Genomic DNA, 22,541 nt, shown 5'->3' with positions numbered 1-22,541 from the left:
TGTTTCCTTTGCAGATGCAGCGTGTAGTGTAAATGTCCGTGATGGCAAGAAGAGAGACCCCGATGATCTTCTCAGCTGACCTCACTATCCGCTGCAAGGTCTTGAGATCCGAGTTGGTGCAATTTCCGAACCAGGTGGTGATGCAGCTGCTCAGGGTGCTCTCAATACAACCCCTGTAGAATGTGATGAGGATGGGAGACAGAAGATGGACTTTCCTCAGCCTTCGCAGAAAGTAGAGATGCTGCTGGGCTTTCTTTTCTATGGAGCTGGTGTTGAGGGACCAGGTGAGATTCTCCGTCAGGTAAACACCAAGAAATCTGGTGCTCTTAACGATCTCTACCGAGGAGCCGTCGATGTTCAGCGGGGAGTGGTCGCTCCGTGCCCTCCTGAAGTCATTTTCATCAAAAAGGAAGACACCTCCTTTGTCCTGGAATGAAAAGCCTCATCCTGAGATCAGATGTGGCGGAGACGGAGGAATTGTGAGTTCCTGGGGAGAAAGGAAGGGGGAAGGAGCACCAGAGGGAGATGGAGAACAGAAAGAGTGATGGGCAGAGAGAGAAAGAAAAAAAGGGAGGGATACGCATGCTGAGCTCGTTGACTTCATTAACTTTGCCTCCAACTTTCACCCTGCCCTCAAAATTTAGCTGGTCTATTCTGACACCTCCCTCCCCTTTCTTGATCTTCCTGTCTCCATCTCTGGAGATGGCCTATCTACTGATATCTACTATAAGCCTACAGACTCTCACAGCTACCTGGACTATTCCTCTTCCCACCCTGTCTCTTGCAAAAATGCTATCCTCTTCTCACAATTCCTCTGTCTCCGCCGCATCTGCTCTCAGGATGAGGCTTTTCATTCCAGGACGAAGGAGGTGTCTTCCTTTTTTAAACAAAGGGGCTTCCTTTCTTCCACCATCAACTCTGCTCTCAAACACATCACTCCCATTTCCCACACACCTGCCCTCACCCCATCCGCTCACCACCCCACTCGGGATAGGGTGCCCCTTGGCCTCACCTACTGAGAGAAATGATTAAATTAAAGACGGTACTTAAGGAGTCCATTTAGAATGTGCTGACACAGAAAGAGCGTGCAAAGCAACTTGCAGGGCAACGTATAAACCAATTTGCAAAATGAGGATGAAACAATATCTTGCTGATTAAAGAAGCGATACGGGTAATGGGAAGACATGCTTAACGGTTGAACAATAACGGTGTTAATGCGTTGAGGCTGATAAGTGGGCCAAAGGGTAATCACATTTGTAATTTTGTAATGAGATTAAGGAAGAATGTCTGCACCTCACATGGGTGCAACTCACAAAGTCGTAAACAAGTAGGGTATTTTTTTAAACTGTGCAAAGTGTAATTCGGCACTCAATCTAGCAGGAGCTGGTTGGGTCCGACTCTGCAGACTCGAGAAATAAAGTTTACCGTTCTGCAAATTGCTGAGACTCAGTGTGTTTCTGACAACGTGGGGGCTCGAGGGGACAGTACCTGGTACTGGAAGTCCCCAGGACGCACCGGGTAAGTGCCTACTATTATAGTAGAAGGGTGCGGGAATAAGTGAGGACGGAGAAGACCGGGATAGCTACCCGGGGGTCCTCCTGATAAAAGTCCTTGGGACGCACCGGGTAAAGTGCCTACTGTTGCAGTAGAAGGGTGCGGGATTAAGTAAGAGCGGAATAAGATGGGAGGGGGTGGCTCTAAAAAGAAAGAGGAAACGGAAAGACCGGGACCATACCCGGGGGTTCCTCCTGATAGCCCCCTCGGTAGAATGTTTGAGAATTGGGGATGTGGAAGACTAAAAGGGAAACAAAAGAAAAAAATGATACAGTACTGTTTAATTTGGTCGAAACAGCCGATAGAAAAACCTGCGGTCTGGTGGCCGCGGCTTGGGTCTGAGGAGGATTGGGTACGACAAGCCTTGAACATTTACGTTAATTCAAAACCAAATGTAAAACCGGAAGAAATTGCTTATGCTTTTTGTTGGGCTCCCTGGCCAGGAGTAACAACAAAGAGTTTTAAATTGGGCATTAAAGGGGAGCGGAAGTGGGACCCACTCGATCATTTACCCCCTCCCTATGTCCAGCCTTCTGCGCCCCTTGCGGGAGCAGAGGGAGGACGTGAAGAAAGTGAAGGAACAGAAGAAATAGACCCGGAGAGGGATGTTAGGGAAAAAGCAAAAGCAAGGATCGAAACAAGGAGTGTGACAAGAGCAGATAAGAAAAAGAAAGACGAATTAAAAAAGGAAGAGGTACAGCTGTGTCCCCTTCGAGAGGTTCCAATGGGAGGAGAACGGGGAGGAACAGGATTTGTAAATGTCCCTCTGACAAGTACCGAAGTACGAGGATTTAAGAAAGATATGAAAACTTTATTAGAAGATCCAATGGGACTGGCAGAACAGTTGGATCAATTCTTAGGACCTAATGTTTACACTTGGGAAAAAATGCATGCGATTATGGGAACGCTATTTTCTGCACAAGAAAGGCAAATGATACGACAAGCTGCAATATCAATTTGGGGAAGGGAACAGTCGAATGAGTTACCGGGGGACCGGAAATTTCCAGTAAACGACCCACAGTGGGACAAACAAGCAGAAGAGGGAAGACACAATATGCGACAGTGGCGAGAGTACATCATTAAGGGAATAAGGGAGGCTGTGCCAAAAGGTCACAACTTTGCCAAGGCGTTTGGAAACCACCAAGGGAAAGATGAGAGCCCAACCGACTTCCTCAATAGGGTGCGGAAAAATGTGCAACAGTATGCGGGGGTGGACCCTAATTCGGCAGTAGGGGAACAATTCATACGAATTGAATTTGTATCAAAAGCATAGCAAGACATCCGGAAGAAGCTTGAGAAACAGGAAGATTGGAACGAAAAACCACTAAGTGAATTACTTAGACAGGCCCAAAAGGTCTATGTCCAGAGAGATGAGGAAAATCAGAAAAAGGCAGCGAAAGTAATGGTTCAAACCATCCGCCAAGTAAACTCAGAGAACAAAGAGAAAAGGGAAGCAAGGCCAGAGAGAAGCGGCTGTACTGAGGGAAGGAGGATGAGGAGGGCGGCACGATGTTTTTACTGCAATGAGGAAGGCCACTTTAAGAGGGAGTGCCCAAGATATCAAAAAGAAGTCCGAGCTTATGCCCTCATGGAAGAAGAATAGGGGTGTCAGGGGTCCCAACCCTTGGGGACGAGATACAAACAGGAACCCCTGGTAAATTTAAAATTAGGTCCTCAAGGGTCAGAGGTAACCTTCATGGTCGACTCAGGAGCTGAAAGAACTAGTATAATCCAAGCCCCTCCGGGAACCAAGATTGGGACCAAAACCATTGGGGTTTCCGGAATAGGAGGAAAAACTATGCAGGTCCCAATAATAGAAGATGTACAGATAAAATGCGACGACCGGGAAGGTATCCAGGATGTGTTATTACTTCCGTCAGCCGGATTCAACTTATTGGGAAGAGATTTGCAGGCACTGCTAGGGATCGGGACGGTGCCATATCAAGGTGAAATTCAGGTGAAACTGTTCGTAATGACTGAAAAGGATGATCAGGAAATAAAGGCCAGTGTCTGGTATCAAGAAGGTAACCGGGGCGGCCTGGACATCACCCCACTGAAAATCACCCTGTTGCCAAACAGCCGCCCGGTGAGAAGACGGCAATATCCCATTGCCATGGAAGGGAGGAGGGGATTACAACCTGTAATTGAGACATTGGTATCAGAGGGACTCCTGGAAGAATGTATGTCACCCTTTAATACCCCCATCCTACCGGTCCGAAAGCCCGACGGCACGTATCGAATGGTTCAAGATCTGAGAGGCTTAAATGCGGTAGTCCAAACACGATACCCGGTAGTGCCTAACCCCTATACATTAATGAGCAAAATACCTCCTGAACATGAATGGTTCAGTGTGATAGATCTAAAAGATGCCTTTTGGAGTTGCCCGTTGGAGGAAGGTAGCCGAGATATGTTCGCATTTGAATGGGAAAATCCCTTCACTGGGCGGAAGAAGCAACTCCGGTGGACCGTCTTGCCCCAAGGGTTCACGGAGTCCCCAAACCTATTCGAACAGGTACTGGAGCAAGTATTGGCTGGATTCCATTGTACCGAAAAGAACCAACTATTACAGTATGTCGATGACCTACTACTATCGGGACCAGCAGAGGAGGTAGTGCGAGACGATACTATAAGACTCCTGAATTACCTAGGAGAAAAAGGATTGCGGGTGTCCAAGAAGAAACTGCAATTTGTCGAGAAGGAAATAACATATCTCGGACACAGAGTCAGTAAAGGGCACCGCCAAATAACCCCAGAAAAAATAGCGGGAATAACTAAAATACCGCTTCCCAGGACAAAGAAGGAAATAAGACAATTTCTGGGCTTAGTGGGCTATTGCCGGATTTGGATAGAGAATTATACCTCCCTGGTGAAGTTTATGTACGACAAATTGGCAAAGGAAGACCGGGGAATAATCAGCTGGACCGAAGAAGAAGAACAGAAGTTCAGGAAAATAAAAGGGCAACTAATTCGGGCCCCGGTATTAACACTGCCAGCACTGGAAAAGCCCTTTCAGCTGTATGCAACAAACAATGAAGGAACTGCGTTAGGAGTACTAACCCAAGAAAAAGGAGGAAAGCGGCAACCTGTGGCCTTTTTATCAAAAATGTTAGACCCGGTATCCCGGGGATGGCCGACGTGCATACAAGCCGTAGCGGCAGCAGCCGTACTAGTAGAAGAAGCACGGAAATTAACCTTTGGGGGAAGAATGACGGTGTATACCCCGCACTCCGTTAGCACCCTCTTAGCCCAAAAAGCTCAGCGGTGGTTGACGGACTCTCGCATACTGAAATACGAAACCATTCTGATGGTCGGGGATGATTTAAGCTTTGAAAAGAACAATAGTTGTAACCCGGCACAGTTCTTATACGGGGAATCAACAGGGGAGGAAACCGAGCATAACTGCGTGGAGCTAACAGACCTTCAGACAAAAAGTAGGGAAGATCTACAAGAAGTTCCCCTAATTGAAGGCGAGGAACTATATAATCGACGGCTCCTCCAGATGCATCAATGGGGTACGACACAGTGGATATGCTATTATATACCGGAGGACTAGGGAGACGGTGGAGTCCGGCCGGCTCCCGGGTAATTGGTCAGCCCAGTCTTGTGAACTATATGCCTTGCAGAAGGGACTGCAACTGTTAAGAAACAAAATAGGCACTATATACACCGATTCTAAGTATGCCTATGGAGTGGTACACACCTTCGGAAAGATTTGGAAAGAACGGGGGTTGATAACAGCCAGGGGAAGGGAATTAGCTCACGAACAAATGATAAGCATGACTCTGGAAGCCCTAACATTACCTCAAGAAATTGCAGTGGTTCACGTTCCAGGACATCAACGAGGAACAGCCCCGGAAGCAATAGGAAACCGGCTCGCAGATGAAGAAGCCGAACGGGCAGCAATGGAAAAAAACGGTCCGACTTCTAACCCTGATACCAATAAGGGAAGGGCTTAACAAACTACCAGTCTTCACCCAAGTAGAAATAGACGCTATGAGCCAGCTGGGAGCCTGACAAACATCAGAAGGCGAGTGGAAGACCCCCGACGGACGGCAAGAACTGAATAAGGAAGTAACTCGTCATATACTGCAACAACTACACCAACAAAGCCATTGGGGAGTGCAAGCTATGTGCGACACTATCCTAAGGGACTATGTTTGTAAAGGGATATTCACACTAGCTCAACAGGAGGTGTGGGGCTGTTACACCTGCCAAAAGGTAAACAAGAAAATGATGCGTGCCACCCATAAGGGGGGACAAACACTAGCCATCCGACCGTTCCATCGGATCCAAATAGACTTTACGGAACTACCACAAGTTCAGAGATGGAAGCACCTGTTAGTAATTGTGGATCACTTCACTCGGTGGGTGGAAGCATTCCCAACCACTAAAGCGGACGCCCCTACAGTGGCACGGATCCTATTAGAAAATATAGTCCCGAGATATGGAATAATGGGGTCTATTGATTCAGATAGGGGAACACACGTTGTCAGAAACACACTGAGTCTCAGCAATTTGCAGAACGGTAAACTTTATTTCTCGAGTCTGCAGAGTCGGACCCAACCAGCTCCTGCTAGATTGAGTGCCGAATTACACTTTGCAGTTTTTTTATACCCTACTTGTTTACGACTTTGTGAGTTGCACCCATGTGAGGTGCAGACATTCTTCCTTAATCTCATTACAAAATTACAAATGTGATTACCCTTTGGCCCACTTATCAGCCTCAGCGCATTTTGACCGTTATTGTTCAACCGTTAAGCATGTCTTCCCGTTACCCGTATCGCTTCTTTAATCAGCAAGCTATTGTTTCATCCTCATTTTGCAAATTGGTTTATACGTTGCCCTGCAAGTTGCTTTGCACGTTCTTTCTGTGTCAGCACATTCTAAATGGACTCCTTAAGTACCGTCTTTAATTTAATCATTTCTCTCACCTACCACCCCACCAGCCTCTGGATCCAACGTATAATTCTCCGTAACTTCCGCCACCTCCAACGGGATCCCACTACCAAGCACAAATTTCCGCAGGGATTGCTCCCCCACGCGACTCCCTTGTCCATTCATTCCCCCCCATCCCTTCCCACTGATCTCCCTCCTGGCACTTATCCTTGCAAGCGGAACAAGTGCTACACCTGCCCTTACACTTCCTCCCTCATTCAGGGCCCCAGACAGTCCTTCCAGGTGAGGCTACACTTCACCTGTGAGTCAGCTGGTGTGGTATACTGCGTCCGGTGCTCCCGGTGTGCCCTTTTATATATTGGTGAGACCTAACGCAGACTAGGAGACCGTTTCGCTGAACACCTACGCTCTGTCCACCAGAGAAAGCAGGATCTCCCAGTGGCCACACATTTTAATACCACGTCCCAATCCCATTCTGATATGTCTATCCATGGCCTCCTCTACTGTCAAGATGAAGCCACACTCAGGTTGGAGGAACAACACCTTATACACCGGCTGGGTAGCCTCCAACCTGATGGCATGAACATTGACTTCTCTAACTTCTGTTAATGCCCCTCCCCTTCTTACCCCATCCGATATATTTAGCTTTTTTTTCCCCCTCCTTTTTTTTTCATTCTCTCTCTGCCCATCACTCTGCCTGTTCTCCATCTCCCTCTGGTGCTCCCCTCTCCCTTTATTTCTCCCTAGGCCTCCCGTCCCATGATCCTTTCCCTTCTCTAGCTCTGTATCCCTTTTGCCTATCACCTTTCTGGCTCTCAGCTTCACCCCACCCCCTCTGGTCTTCTCCTATCATTTCACATTCTCCCCTCCCCCTCCTACTTTCAAATCTATTACTATCTTTCCCTTCAGTTAGTGCTGACGAAGGGTCTCGACCTGAAACGTTGACAGTGCTTCTCCCTATAGATGCTGCCTGGCCTGCTGCGTTCCACCAGCATTTTGTGTGTGCAGCTCTTCTTGGATAATTGGCTATGAGCTGGATTGATAGCAAAAGCTAGCATGGGATTTCTTAAAACAAAATTGACACTAAATAAAAACAGAAAATGTCAGAAGCTGAAACGCTGCAAGTTTCAAAGATATGGTAAAAGAAGCAGTCAACCTTGAGTCTAAACACAAAAATACATCTGCAGATGCTGTGGATCAAAGAATACGTACACAACGCTGGAAGAACTCAGCAGGTCAGGCAGCATCCGTGAGAAAAGAGTAGCCAACGTTTCGGGCCGAGACCTGAATGGGGGGGGGGGGGGGAAGAGTGGGCCGAAGCCCAGTAATAGAGATAGAGGGGGTAGGGCCTAGAGGCGCCAGGTGGAAAACCAATCAGAGGAAAGATAAAGGGGGGAGGGGGAGGGGGGAGGGGGAGGGGGAAGGGGATAAGCATGAAAGAACTGTAGAGATAAAGAAGCAGAAAGTTGAAAGAGGAGAGAGGGGTCTGGGATAGGGGAAGGGGGTGGCGGAGGGAATTACCGGACCGTGTCTGGGTCAGGATGTGTTTGAAGAGACAGAGAGAGGTGGAGATAATGGAGCGTGGACAGTGAGCGAGGGTCTCACTGAACTCCCGTCGAAGAGAAGATTTGAACTTTTTCAGGGTAGGCATACCTTGAAGAGATTTCGCAGCGAAGTAACGAATCAAAACACAAAAATACAACTGCAGATGCTGTGGATCAAAGAATACGAACATTGAGTCTGCACCTCTGCTAATTTATTGACCAGATATTGGCAAACTTACTGAGACTTTCTTTTTGTATTTTAATAGCACTTGCAGTTTTCATAACTGTGTCTAAACAATCCTGAAGCTGAAATTTACTGGTAGACTTCCATTGGAACTGAAGCAACTAATAGTCTTATGGATCGGCTGCAGTGAACCCTGCTGCTGTGAACTTCAGCTCTGAATGCTGTTAGCTTGCTTTTATTGTTTGTATAATTTGTTCTTTTTTCCCCCTCTCTCTACACACTGAGTGTTTGGACAGTCTACTTTTGTTTTTAATGGGATCTGCTGGGGTTCTTTGCTTTGTGGCTGCCTGTAAGGAGATGTATCTTAAGGTTGTATAAAATATACATACCTTGAACTTCTGTGGTTTTAGTTTTATTCTTTGTTGGTGCAAACTAAATCAGTACAAAAACATGAAAATGAAGGAATTCAATAGGTGAGGACAGTGGACAGTGGGAGAAAGGAAGAGGGACACTAGAGGGTGAAGGAATGCGAGGAGAATCACAATGGAGAATGGGAAGGGGAGAAATCGATATTTATGAGATTAGGATGCAGACTACCCAGACGGGAAATGAGGTGCTGTATCTCTAACCTGACAGTAGGGGAGGCCAGGCCCCAGGGACCGACATGTCGGAATACGAAGTCAAACTGAATTGTGTGGCCACCGAGAAATCGCCCTAATCGACGTCAGGTTTCACCGATGTAGAGGATGCTACACTGAGAGCTGCTGATACAACTTCGCAGGTGACTCGTACAACCCGTTCTGACTGAAAGGGGGTAATTATATAGGGGATTTTGTGGGAAGACGAGTGAATACAGGACAGGAACGCACAAAAAAACCATGAATATACAAGAGGACACAGCCTCAGACTAGAGGGGCATCCTTTTAGAATGGAGATGAGGAATTTCTTTAGCCATAAAGTGGTGCATCTGAGAAATTCTTTGCCATGGGCAACTGTGGAGGCCAAGTCTTTATCTATATCTAAGACAGAGGTTGATAGATTCACGATTGGTCAGGGCATGAAGGGATATGAGGGAAAGGCAGGGGGTTGGGACAGAGAGTGTCAACCACCACTCGGCGGGACAGCGGCCTCCATGTCGCGCATGCGCCCTCGGCGGAGGGCGATCCCGCGCATGCGCACATCTCTGGGGCAGACGAATTAGTCGCCATCCCAGTACGGTTGGAAGGTTTCCTAGTAGCTTGGTGGGGTGAGGAAAGCGGGTGGACGCCTTGAAGAAAAGGGTGGAACCGTGGGTACAGGAACAGGTATCCCTCACCTTATCTATATTTCGGGGTGCCGGTGCCGGTGGATTCGATCCAGTCTAAAGAAGACATCGGGGCCCGTTTGAATCCGGCGGCTGCTCGGTACGTTACCCTGATTTGAAACAAAAGGGAGCGAAGTTGTAGCGACAGTGATATCGGAATCTGTCGCTGAAGGCGCCAGGCAGCCGTTCCGTTTAACGCCGGTGAGCGAGGCCCCGCCAAAGGCGGCGGGAGCACGCATGCGCGTTACCAATTTTACCGCCATTAGGCGCATGTGGGGGTGGTGTCCGTACTGCGGGCATGGAGAAGCAATCTGGAGCCAGGATCCCCCTGAGGGTGTGGGTTGGAGATTGAATCTTGAAATGCCGCGTGGGTTGGGGAAGTGGATAATAGGATCAGGGGTTGGAAAGAATGGGTTCTCTCATGAATGGACTGGCTGGGAGATGTGTAGAGTGGAATCAGGGACTCTCCAGTTGATGAAAGGGGTCAGGATGGGCTGGAGAATGGGGGCATGTCACCACCTACCAGTTGAATGAAGGGGTGAGACTGTGGAGAGTGGTGGCGGTGGTGTATTGAATGGGATCGGGGGATTCTCAGTGGTTATAGGGGTAAATGTAGGGTTGAGATCAGGGGTGAAATCAATCTTGATTTCCTGTGGTGGTCGGTGGTTTGTTTCTTCATTGCTTCTGTAAAGTAGATCAATAGTTATGGGGTAGTTGACGATAAGGGTTGCTGGGGCTACAAGTATTGGTTTTTCTCTTGGTGGATGGGGGCAGGGTGGTCAACTGTATTTGAAAATGGATTTTGGGAAGTTAGTGGCCCTATTTTGTGTTTTTTGGGACTACCTACTGACAGGTATATACATGGGTTCAGTGGGGTTCATCCGTTGGGTTCAGTAGGATTGTTGACCAAGGCCTTCATGAAGGCATTTGAAAAAGGTTATCCATTGAGGAACAGTCAGTAAAATGGATCAACCATATTTTGGATTAGGCTTTCAGATGCAATTAAATTTTTTTTTATAGTATCTTCCTATATGTTTGTACGATCACGTATTTATAAATTTTTGTTAGAACCATTGAACATTACAGCACAGAAACAGGCCTTTTGGCCCTTCTTGACTGTGTTGAACCATTTTTCTGTCCAGTCCCACTGACATGCACCTAGACCATATTCCTCCTTACACCTCTCAAGTACCTGTCCAAGTTTTTCTTAAACGTTAAAAGTGGGCCTGCATACACCACTTTACTGGCAGCTCATTCCACACTCCCACTACTCTCCGTGTGAAGAAGCTCCCCCTAATGTTCCCTTTAAACTTTTCCCTTTTCACCTTGAACCCATGTCCTCTGGGGTTTTTTTTTATGTCCCCTAGCCTCAGTAGAAAAAGCCTGCTTGCATTCACTCTATCTATAACCATCATAATTTTATACACCTCTATCAAATCTCCCCTCATTCTTCCATGCTCCAGGAAATAAAGTCCTAACTTATTCAACCTTTCTCTGTAACTCAGTTTCTCAAGTCCTGGCAACATCCTTGTAAACGTTCTCTGCACTCTCTCAACCTTATTAATATCTTTCCTGTAATTTGGTGACCAAAACTGCACATATTACTCCAAATACTCCAAATTCGGCCTCACCAATGTCTTATACAACCTCACCATAACATTCCAACTCTTATACTCAATACTTTGATTTATAAAGGCCAATGTGCCAAAAGCTCTCTTTACGACCCTATCTATCTGTGACCCCACTTTCAGGGAATTATGTATCTGTATTCCCAGATCCCTCTGTTCTACTGTACTCCTCAGTGCCCTACCATTTACCTTATATATTCTACCTTGGTTTGTCCTTCCAAAGTGCAATACCTCACACTTGTCTGTATTAAACTCCATCTGCCATTTTTCAGCCCATTTTTCCAGCTGGGCCAAATCCCTCTGCAAGCTTTGAAAACCTTTCTCACTGTCCACTACGCCTCCAATCTTTGTATCATATGCAAATATGCTGATCCAATTTACCATATTATCATCCAGATCATTGATATAGATGACAAATAACAATGGACCCAGCACTGATCCCTGTGGCACACCACTAGTCACTGGCCTCCACTCAGAGAAGCAATCCTCCACTACCACTCTCTAGCTTCTCCCATTCAGCCGATGTCTAATCCAATTTACTACCTCACCATGTATACCTAGCGACTGAATCTTCCTAACTAACCTTCCATGTGGAACCTTGTCAAAGACCTTACTGAAGTCCATGTAGACAACATCCAGTGCCTTCCCTTCATCCACTTCCTTGGTAACCTCCTCGAAAAACTCTTAATAGATTGGTTAAACATGACCTACCATGCACAAAGCCATGTTGACTCTCCCTAATAAGTCCCTGTCTATCCAAATACTTGTAGATCCTATCTCTTACTAATTCCTTGTAATTTCCTGGATTACTTTTAGAGCCTTTTTTAAACAACAAAACAACATGAGCTATTCACCAAACCTCCGGTACCTTACACGTGAATACCAGTGTTTTAAATATATCTGCAAGGGCCCCTGCAATTTCAATATTAGCCTCCTTCAATGTCCGAGGGAATACTCTGTCAGGTCCTGGGGATTTATCTACTCTGATTTGCTTCAAGACAGCAAGGACCTCCTCTTTAATCTGTATATGTTCCATGACCTCACTGCCTTATTTCCGTAGACTCCTTGCCAGTTTCCTTAGTAAATACAGATGCAAAAAAACCATTTAAGATCTTCCCCCATTTCTTTTAGTTCCATACATAGTTGACCACTCTGATCTTCAAGAGGACCAATTTTATCCTTTACTATCCTTTTGCTCTTAATATACCTGTAGAAGCTCTTAGGAATTTTAAATTCTTGTCTATAAGCTTGATAGGCCATAAGACTGTAAATCAAGACTGTCCTTGTTCAAAATGCTTACACTACACTTTGAATATTCAATAAAAATTAACTGTAACCATAAGATTTGTGTATCATTCTTGACTTTCTGAAGAACCTTACAGACAATATCGTCTCTATATCCAATACGTGTGCTTGTGTGTTGGGCTTGGCATTATTGCTATCATTTCTACTGATTTTTATTGAATTTTGGATGTGTGAAGTAATGTTAATTATCACCCTAAAGGGAAAAATCCCATACAGTTGCAAATGTCAATAAATTTTCTATTCCTTTTTGTTACAAAATTCATTTCTGTGAAAGCATAAGATAATAAGTACTTGGCAAACTTGATTTCCAAATGTTGCTAAATATTTGTTTGATTATAATGTGGAGCATCATATGTTTTATCTTATTGCCAGGCATGATGGTTCGCTCAAGGTCAAGATCCCCAAGATGGAAGCACAGGTAAGAGATTTAAGCATTTTGAAAATGCAGTTGTTCCAGCCTTCTCAAAAGATTATAAAACTAACTGGATAGAACTTAATATAAAATTGAGTACAGCAATTCTTTTAGTTCTTTTCAATAAAATAATGTCTTATTATCCTCCCATTTTCAGAAGTACATTGTGCAATGTACTTCCCCTGTTGAGCCATCCCTGCCAACAGTATCCGATGTGATATAGATGTTATTGAGGGGGAATGGCAGTAGATGTTTTGAGCAGTGTTCTTTAATAAAATAATGAAAAGATAATTGTATTGTTTCTGTAGATGACTGAACCTGCTGATCAAATTATTTTTTGTGTTGCCTCATTTATAGCTGTACTATTTAAACAGCAAATACTGTTCCGATGTGAACAGCTAAGTTGTGAACCCAATGATATTTGGCTAATTCTTTAAGTGTATAACTTCAACTAAACTGTAGCTCATTTACACGCACTCAAACACAACATTGTGCAGGGTGGCAGTGTTTTTTTGCGATGCAGTGTTGCAAGCTTGACATCAACTCGGCACAGATGGAGAGCACACTTTGGGGGGGGGGGGGCAGTCTGTCACTGGATCGAACTCAAGAACCTCCTTTCTCGAGACCGCCACTGATCTCACTGCGCCACCAGCCAACCTTTTTTGCACAATGTAACCAGTGTGTCAAAAGTATTAAAGTGGAAAAGCCTTGCACAGAGATGATCTCACACGGCCTCAGAAGTCAGGATCCAGTGGTAAGAAGAATTGTTACATCTGGCAACTTCCTTGGCTGCATTGGATGGCTGCTCATTAGAAACTTTGTATTAACAGGAAGTTGAAGTAAAGTGATGTTGGATGTCATACATTTGTGCTCCCCATTTACAATTTATTTTTGATATGTTTGATATTTTGTATGTTTCTGAATATCTTTGTTCTATCAAGTATGTTGGCCGCATTTATTACTTTGATTTATTACAAAAGAGCAGAAAATATAAATGTCAGGAGACCTTTTGGATTCTTGGGTCATTTTCCATTCAGTATTCCATCTGTCTAAAACCATAATCTTTCTACTAGTTGCCTGAATTCTTGGGAAAGGATTCAATCGAGATCAAGGTTACTTGTTATTGCTACATGGCATTTCAGATCTTTCTATATAACTGTCAGTTTTTCAATGTGTGTCATTTATTCAGTTTTGGGAATGCCTAGAGGGAAACAAATAATTCATCTGGTTTTCATTGTGATAACAGATTTGTTTTGGAAGTACATGGTTGATGTTGGGAACAGAGTAGGGATCCAATGCAGAAGTAAATTAGACAGCATGGATTTGCTCTAAGATGATTAAGGATACAAGTGACAGTACAGTGTTATAATCCACAAAAACTTGTGAATTATCTACTTTTTTTATACGCCAATAAATTTGATTAAAATGGAAACATAAGGGATTACTGATGCTGTTATCTGGAACTAAAAAAAATCTGTAGGTGGTACTCAGTAGGTCAGGCAGAATTTGTGAAGACAGTGTTAACCAAGGTTTAGCATCAAGCATCAGGGTTAGTGTACTGGGGGTGGAGTGGTGATAGTAGCTGTAAAGAGATGAGTAGGAGGGTTGATGGAAGCAGATAAGGAGGCATGATGGGAGAAGAGGTGGCGAATGTAGACACAAGCAGGAAGATAAGTTGAGACAATAAAAGGCTGCAGGTTCTGGAACCAGATGAAGAGAGGTTTGAGGCAAATCAAGAGAGAGTAAGAAACGTGCTGGGGAGGTGTTACCTGTAATTGGAAAATTCAATGCCTATGGGGTTTGAGGACAGGTCTGGTTTGCATTTAACCAGACCCCAACAATGGAGATGTTGGACAGGCAGGTCAGGATGGGAGGGTAACTCGTATATCATGGTGGCTTTTGAAGGTGCTCAGTAAAGGGATTGCCCCCAGCCTACACTTGGCCTTGGTGAGGTAGAAGAGGTTACGTCATGAACAAAGAATGTAATAAACAGGGTTGGGATAGGTGTTGCAACTCCTGTGTTTGTAGGGGAAAGTGCCAGATGAGGGGTTGTGGTCTGTTGGGAGGGATGACAGAAGTTAGACTGAAATGTCTGCATTTACTTGTAAGGAACTAGCTGCTTTGCATTTCTAAGAAGTGGATAAATATTGTTGTGTACTTCTGAAAATGAGAGGATATTCCTTCACCTGATGTCAGTAACAAACACTGCTGGCTTAAGATTTGAAATTAACTAACTCCGGAATGATGCTCGTGGGATAAAGTTTTCAGCATTGTGTTTAAGCCAAGCAAAAACAAAAACTGCTGGAAAAACAGCAGGAAGGGCCGCTTATGTGGAAAGAAAGCCAGGACTAAAAACGTGAGCTGCAAAATTTCTGGAGGGAGGGAAGGTGGGGGAAGAATGTTCAGTCAATTTCTGCTCATGCAGGAGCAAAAGGAGGTGGTAGATAAGAGCTACAGGAAGATAGTCATATTGGAGTTGCAGGAGGAAGGTAGCTGGGTGACTTATGAGAGGAAAAGGGAGTAGGTAGATAGCACATAGTACTGCTGCCATTCCTCCTCAGTAAAAGGTATACCGTGGCGACCCACTTCCTAGCGCACTCGAACCGGCTCACAAATAGCCAGCATGCCGGCACAAAGGCCAGTCCCAAAAGGGCGCCAGGTCTGCTTCACTAACAAAAGGAAAAGCCTGCGGGGGATTGTGAGTACGTGCCCCTACAGCATCCGCGCCCAGGGAGGGCGGGATCAGGGAGGCTTTAAAGCAAGGCTGTGAAGTTCGAATAAAATCTTTCTTTAACTGCAGTTTACCGACACCGTGTTGTTATTTTAGCGCTGCGTGTAGCACACCGCTACAATACCACATTGGATCCTGTTGGTGGGGACGCCCTAACGGAAAAGCCATAGCAACTACCAGGTCTGGCACTGAGCTGGGCTCTGTGGTTCATAAGGGAAGTGGGGAGAAAACAGTGATGGTGATAGGGATTCAGTAGTTACAGGAGCAGACAGGACGTGGAATACTAGATAGTGTGTAGCCTCTCCTGTGTAGTGCCTGGGATGTTTCAGCTTGGGCCCACAGTGTTCTTAAGGGGCGGGTGAAGTTGTGGTACATATTGGTGCCAATGACATGGGATAGATAGGAAAAGGAATGAGATCACAAAGAGAGAATTTAGGGAGTTGGGTACTAAAGCAAGATCTCAAGGGTGGTAAATCTCTGGATTACTGCCTATGCCATATGCAGTGAGGGTAAGAATAGGTGATTTGGCATGTGTGGCTGAAGAATTGGTGTAAGGGGCAGGGTTTATGGATCATTGCGATTTCTTCTGGGGAAGGTATGACCTATACAAAAGGAATGGCTTGCACCTGAACTCGAGAGTGACCAATATCCTTGGGGGTAGGTTTGCTAGAACTGTTGGGGAGTGTTTAAACTAGTGTGATGGGGATTAGAACCAGAGAGATAGGGCAGTTGGTGTAAAGGTAGATGCCATGTTTAGCGAGACATTGAGGAAGGAAGTGGAAAGGGCATACTTGCTGTCAGTTACATGGGCTAGTGTGTGTGTGTGTGTGTGTATTTTAATGCAAATAGTATCAGGATCAAGGGTGATGTAATTGTACTATGAATCCAGATATGGAACTACAGTGTGGTGGCCATTACAGAGCAATAGCTGCTGGATATTCCTGGTTTAGCTTTTTCAAAAGGGATAAGCAGAGAAGTCAAAGTGGTGAGAGGGTGGTTGTGGCATTGCTGGTCAGAGGTAGTATTGTAGCTCTAGAAAGTGAGGACATGCTGAAGGGATTATCTACTAAGTCAGTGTGGCTGGAAGTCTGAAACAGGAAGGGAGTATCATTTAAAAAAAGGTGGAAAGAGGCCAGTGAAGGAGAGGAGCTTTGACTCGAGAGATTCTGGCAGTTTTGGCAGTTGTACTGTGCAATCAAGTCAAATCAAGACTTGAATAGCTCAGACTCAGCAGAAAGCAGCTGACTAGGCAATCGAGGTCAGGTGACCAAGCAGCTTGAAAAGCTCAAACAAATAGAGGGGTAGCTCAAGCGGAGCGGCCAGTGAAGGAGTGGAGCTTTGATGCTCTGACTTGAGAGGCGGAGGACGAGCTTGTTCCCAGTTAGTCTTTACAATGCCTCCTGAGAAGGTGATGTGCCTCTCCTGTGAGATGTGGCAGTCTTGGGGGAACTCCCCTCTCCTGCAGAGTCACATCTGCCAGGTGCATGTGGCTGGGCGATCTGGAAGACTGTGTGAGGAATCTGGAGTGGCAGCTGGATGGCCTTCGACTCATAAGGGAGAATGAGGCAGTCATAGATAAGAGCTACGGGGAGCTAGTCACACTTAGGCTGTCGGAAGCAGGTTGTTGGGTGACTGTCAGAGGGGGGAAAGTGAAGGTGAGTAGATGGGTAGTGCAGAGCACCCCTGTAGCCATTCCCCTGAATAATAAGTTTACTGTCCTGGATACTGTTGGCAGGGACGACCGACCAGGTGTGAGCCACGGTGGCAGAGCCTCTGGCACTGAGTCTGACCCTGTGGTGCAGAATGATGGGATGGAGAAGAGGAGAGCTGTCATCATTGGAGACTCTATAGTTGGGAGCAGACAGGAGATTTTGTGGACATGAGGACACCCGCATGGTTTGTGGCCTCCCGGATGCTAGGAAAGCAAACAGAAGTCATGATACATGTTGGTACCAACGACATAGGCAGGAAGAGGGATGAGGTCCTGAAGTGTGAGTTTCAGGAACTAGGCAGAAGACTGAAGAACAAGACCTCAAGGGTGGCGTTCTCAGAATTGCTGCCAGTGCTACATGATAGTGATGGTAAGAATTGGAGGAGATGGCAGTTGAATGTGTGGCTGAGGAGTTGGTGTAGGGGGCAGGGTTTTAGAGTTTTGGATCATTGGGATCTCTTCTGGGGAAGGTGGGACCTGTACAGATTGGATGGGTTGCACCTGAACTCGAGGGAGAGCAATGTCCTTGCAGGTAGGTTTGCTAGCATGGTTGGGGAGGGTTTAAATTAATTTGCAAGGGGGGGTGGGACCCGGAGTGATAGAGCAGTGAAAGAAGTGCATGGAGTAAAGCCAGATCTAACATATAAAGAGGCTTTCAGGAAAGAGAAGCAGAATAAAGGGTGTAAAGGTGGTAAGGTAGAAGGGCTGACGTGTGTGTACTTCAATGCAAGAAGCATTAGGAACAAAGGTGATAAACTGAGAGCTTAGATACATTCATGGAATTAAGATGTAGTGGCCATTACAGAGATTTGGCTGGCACAAGGGCAGGAATGGATTCTCAATAAAGTAATTTCAGTGCTTTAAAAGGGATAGCGAGGGGGGAAAAGGGGAAGAGGGATGGCATTACTGGTCAGGGATACTATTACAGCTACAGAAGGGTGGGTAATATAGCAGGATCCTCTTTTGGGTCAGTGTGGGTGGAAGTCAGGAACAGGAAGGGAGCAGTTACTCTATTGGGGTATTCTATAGGCCCCCTGGTGGCAGCAGAAATGCTGAGCAGATTGAGAGGCCGATTTTGGAAAGGTGCAAAAATAACAGGGTTGTTATCATGGGGGACTTTTAACTTCCCTAATATTGATTGGCACCTGATTAGTTCCAAGGGTTTAGATGGGGCAGAGTTTGTTAAGTGTGTCCAGGACAGATTCCTGTCACAGTATGTTAACAGGCTGACTAGGGGGAATGCCATACTAGATCTAGTATTAGGTAACGAACTGGGTCAGGTCACAGATCTCTTAGTGAGTGAGATCTGGGGGACAGTTACCACCGCTCCCTGGCCTTTAGCATTATCATGGAAAAGGATAGAATTAGAGAGGACAAGAAAATTTTTAATTGGGGAAGGGCAAATTATGAGGCAATAAGGCTAGAACTTGCAGGAGTGAATTGGAATGATGTTTTTGCAGGGAGATGTACTATGGACATGTGGTCGATGTTTAAGGGTCTCTTGCAGGATGTTAGGGATAAATTTGTTGCGGTGAGGAAGATAAAGAATGGTAGGGTGAAGGAACCGTGGGTGACAAGTGAGGTGGAAAATCTAGTCAGGTGGAAGAAGGCAGCATACATGAGGTTTAGGAAGCAAGGATCAGATGGGTCTATTGAGGAATATAGGGTAGCAAGAAAGTAGCTTAAGAAGGGGCTGAGAAGAGCAAAAAGGGGGCATGAGAAGGCCTTGGCGAGTAGAGTAAAGGAAAACCCCAAGGCATTCTTCAATTATGTGAAGAACAAAAAGATGACAGGAGTGAAGGTAGGACAGATTAGAGATAAAAGTGGGAAGATGTGCCTGGATGCTGTGGAAGTGAGCGAGGTCTTCAACGAATACTTTTCTTCACCACTGAGAGGGAACTTGATGACAGTGAGGACAGTATGAGTGAGGTTGTAGATATTAAGAGAGAGGAGGTGTTGGAGTTGTTAAAATGCATTAGGATGGATAAGTCCCTGGGGCCTGATGGAATATTCCCCAGGCTGCTCCATGAGGCGAGGGAAAAGATTGCTGAGCCTCTGGCTAGGATCTTTATGTCCTCGTTGTCCACAGGAATGGTACCGGAGGATTGGAGGGAGTCGAATGTTGTCCCCTTCTTTGAAAAAGGTAGTAGGGATAGTCCAGGTAATTATAGACCAGTGAGTTGCATGCCATCTTGGACAATGTCTCCCATCCACTCCATCATGTACTGTTTAGGCACAGGAGTACATTCAGCCAGAGACTCATTCCACCAAGATGCAACACTGAGCGTCATAGGAAGTCATTCCTGCCTGTGGCCATCAAACTTTACAACTCCTCCCTCGGAGTGTCAGACACCCTGAGCCAATAGGCTGGTCCTGGACTAATTTCCACTTGACATTAATTACTTATTTATTCATGGTTTTATATTGCTATATTTCTACACTATTCTTGGTTGGTGCGACTGTAACGGAACCCAATTTCCCTCGGGATCAATAAAGTATGTCTGTCTGTCTTCTGTCTTTCTGTGTTGGGAAAGCTGTTGTGAAAAGATTCTTAGAGATAGGATCTATGGGCATTTAGAGAATCATGGTCTGATCAGGGACAGTCAGCATGGCTTTGTGAAGGGCAGATCGTGTCTAAGAAGCCTGATAGAGTTCTTTGAGGAGGTAACCAGGCATATAGATGAGGGTAGTGCAGTGGATGTGATCTACATAGATTTTAGTAAGGTATTTGACAAGGTTCCACACGGCAGTCTTATTCAGAAAGTCAGAAGGCATGGGATCCAGGGAAGTTTGGCCAGGTGGATTCAGAATTGACTTGCCTGCAGAAGGCAGAGGGTCATGGTGGAAGGAGTACATTCAGATTGGAGGGTTGTGACTAGTGGTGTCCCACAAGGATCTGTTCTGGGACCTCTACTTTTCATGATTTTTATTAACAACCTGGATGTGGGGGTAGAAGGGTGGGTTGGCAAGTTTGCAGATGACACAAAGGTTGTTGGTGTTGTAGATAGTGTAGAGGATTGTTGAAGATTGCAGAGAGACATTGATAGGATGCAGAAGTGGGCTGAGAAGTGGCAGATGGAGTTCAACCCGGAGAAGTGTGAGGTGGTACACTTTGGAAGGACAAACTCCAAGGTAAGAGTACAAAGTAAATGGCAGGATACTTGGTAGTGTAGAGGAGCAGAGGGATCTGGGGGTACATGTCCACAGACCCCTGAAAGTTGCCTCACAGGTAGATAGGGTAGTTAGAAAGCTTATGGGGTGTTAGCTTTCATAAGTCGAGGGATAGTATTTAAGAGTCATGATGTAATGACGCAGCTCTATAAAACTCTGGTTAGACCACACTTACTGTGTCCAGTTCTGGTCGCCTCACTATAGGAAGGATGTGGAAGCATTGTAAAGGGGACAGAGGAGATTCACCAGGATGCTGCCTGGTTTAGAGATTAAGGGAGTTAGGGCTTTACTCTTTGGCGAGGAAGAGGATGAGACGAGGCATGATAGAGGTGTACAAGATATTAAGAGGAATAGATAAAAGTGGATAGCCAGCGCCTCTTCCCCAGAGCACCACTGCTCAGTACAAGAGGACATGGCTTTAAGGTAAGGGGATGGAAGTTCAAGGGGGATATTAGAGGAAGGTTTTTTACTCAGAGTGGTTGGTGCGTGGAATGCACTGCCTGAGTCAGTGGTGGAGGCAGATACACTAGTGAAGTTTAAGAGACTACTAGACAGGTATATGGAGGAATTCAAGGTGGGGGGGGGGGTTATATGGGATGCAGGGTTTGAGGGTCAGTACAACATTGTGGGCCGAAAGGCCTGTAATGTGCTGTACTATTCTTTGTTCTATATGTTCTATTGGGAATATTCTATTAACTCATCCCCTGCTCTTCTCTTCCCCCACCCCCCCAATAACACAGACACTGAGAAGCAGTTTGGGAGGCAAGTTTTGGAAATGTGTAAAATTAACAGGGTTATTTTCATGGGTGGCTTCAACTTCCCTAATATTGATCGATACCTCCTCAGTACAAAGGGTCAGATGAGTTGGAATTTGTTCTGTGTGAACAGGAAGGATTCCTGACACAGTCAAGCCCATGCTCTCTGGGCTGACTACCAGGAGAGCCCATGCTGGATTTGGTGCTAGGCAATGAACCCAGGTTGGTGACATTATCTCTCAGCAGGTGAGCATTTCAGAGACACTGACCACAATTCCAAGCTTTACCACAGACTTGGAGAGGGATAGGAGCAGACCATAAGATAAAATATTTAATTAGGGGAAGGCAAATGGTGATGCTATTAGACAGGGACTTGGGAGCATAAGTTGAGACCAGATGTACTCGGGGAAGTGCACAACAGAAATCTGAAAGCTGTTAAAGAACCCTTGCATAGGGCTTTGGATAGGTTTTTTCCATTGAAGTAGGGAAAGGATGGTAGGATGGAACATCTTGTCAAGAGGAAGAAAGATTAAGGTTTAAGAAGCAAGGATCAGACAGTGCTCATTGAAAATTACAAGGTATCTAGGAAGGAGCTGAAGAATTGTCTTAGAGCTAGAAGGGAGCATGAGAAGGCTTTGGCGAGTAGGGTTAAGGAAAACTCCATGGTGTTATATACACATAAGTGAAGAATAAGTGGATGACTAGAGTGAGAGTATTAATGATCAGGTGTTAGAGGTAGGGGCGGTTCTTAATGACTACCTCGGTATTCACCAGTGAAAGGGACCGTGGCGAATGTGTCGTGAGCATTGAATGGGCTGATATACTGAACAATATCGATCTTAAGAAAGATGTGCTATATATCCCAGGAAGTGAGGGAAGAGATTGCGGCACCTTTGGTATGAACTTTGCATCCTCACTGGCTATAACTGTAGTGATAAAGGGTTGGAGAGTGGCAAATGTTATTCCTTTGTTCAAGTAGTTAATGGTGATAATCCAGGGAACTATAGACCAGTCTTTTGTCAGTAATGGGCAAACCATTGGAGAGGATTCTTAGGCACGGGGTTTGTGAGCTTTTGGAGAAGCATACTATGATTAGTGATAGTCAACATGGCTTTGTGAGAAGCAGGTTTGTGTTTCACTAGCTTGATTGAATTCTTTGGAATTGAGAAAACATTGAAAGCAGAGCAGTTGATGTGGAGTACATGGATTTTAATGAAGCATTTGACAAGGTTCCTCATAGTAGGTTTATTCAGAAACCTATTTATGGTAGGGACCCAGAGAAACGTTGCTGTGTGGATACAGTATTGGCTTGCCTACAGAAGATAAGGAGTGGCAGATAGAGTGCAA

General features: G+C 45.5%; 1 protein-coding gene across 2 annotated transcripts in view; it reads left to right on the top strand.

Moving 5' to 3' along the window:
- The first annotated feature begins 9,348 nt into the window (after positions 1-9,348).
- The window catches only part of LOC132393019 (BCLAF1 and THRAP3 family member 3-like), a 50,178-nt gene continuing 36,985 nt past the window's right edge, over positions 9,349-22,541 (top strand). The window contains exons 1-2 of one of the 2 annotated variants that reach the window (XM_059967711.1): positions 9,349-9,682; positions 12,787-12,832. In XM_059967711.1, the coding sequence (XP_059823694.1) occupies positions 12,789-12,832 (44 nt within the window). In that variant the 5' untranslated portion in view covers positions 9,349-9,682; positions 12,787-12,788. The remainder of the gene's footprint in view (positions 9,683-12,786; positions 12,833-22,541) is intronic. The other variant, XM_059967710.1, reaches the window with a different exon arrangement.

This window comes from Hypanus sabinus, chromosome 4, assembly GCF_030144855.1.
Source record: "Hypanus sabinus isolate sHypSab1 chromosome 4, sHypSab1.hap1, whole genome shotgun sequence".
Classification (NCBI taxonomy): domain Eukaryota; kingdom Metazoa; phylum Chordata; class Chondrichthyes; order Myliobatiformes; family Dasyatidae; genus Hypanus; species Hypanus sabinus.
This window is presented reverse-complemented; position numbering and strand designations above follow the sequence as displayed.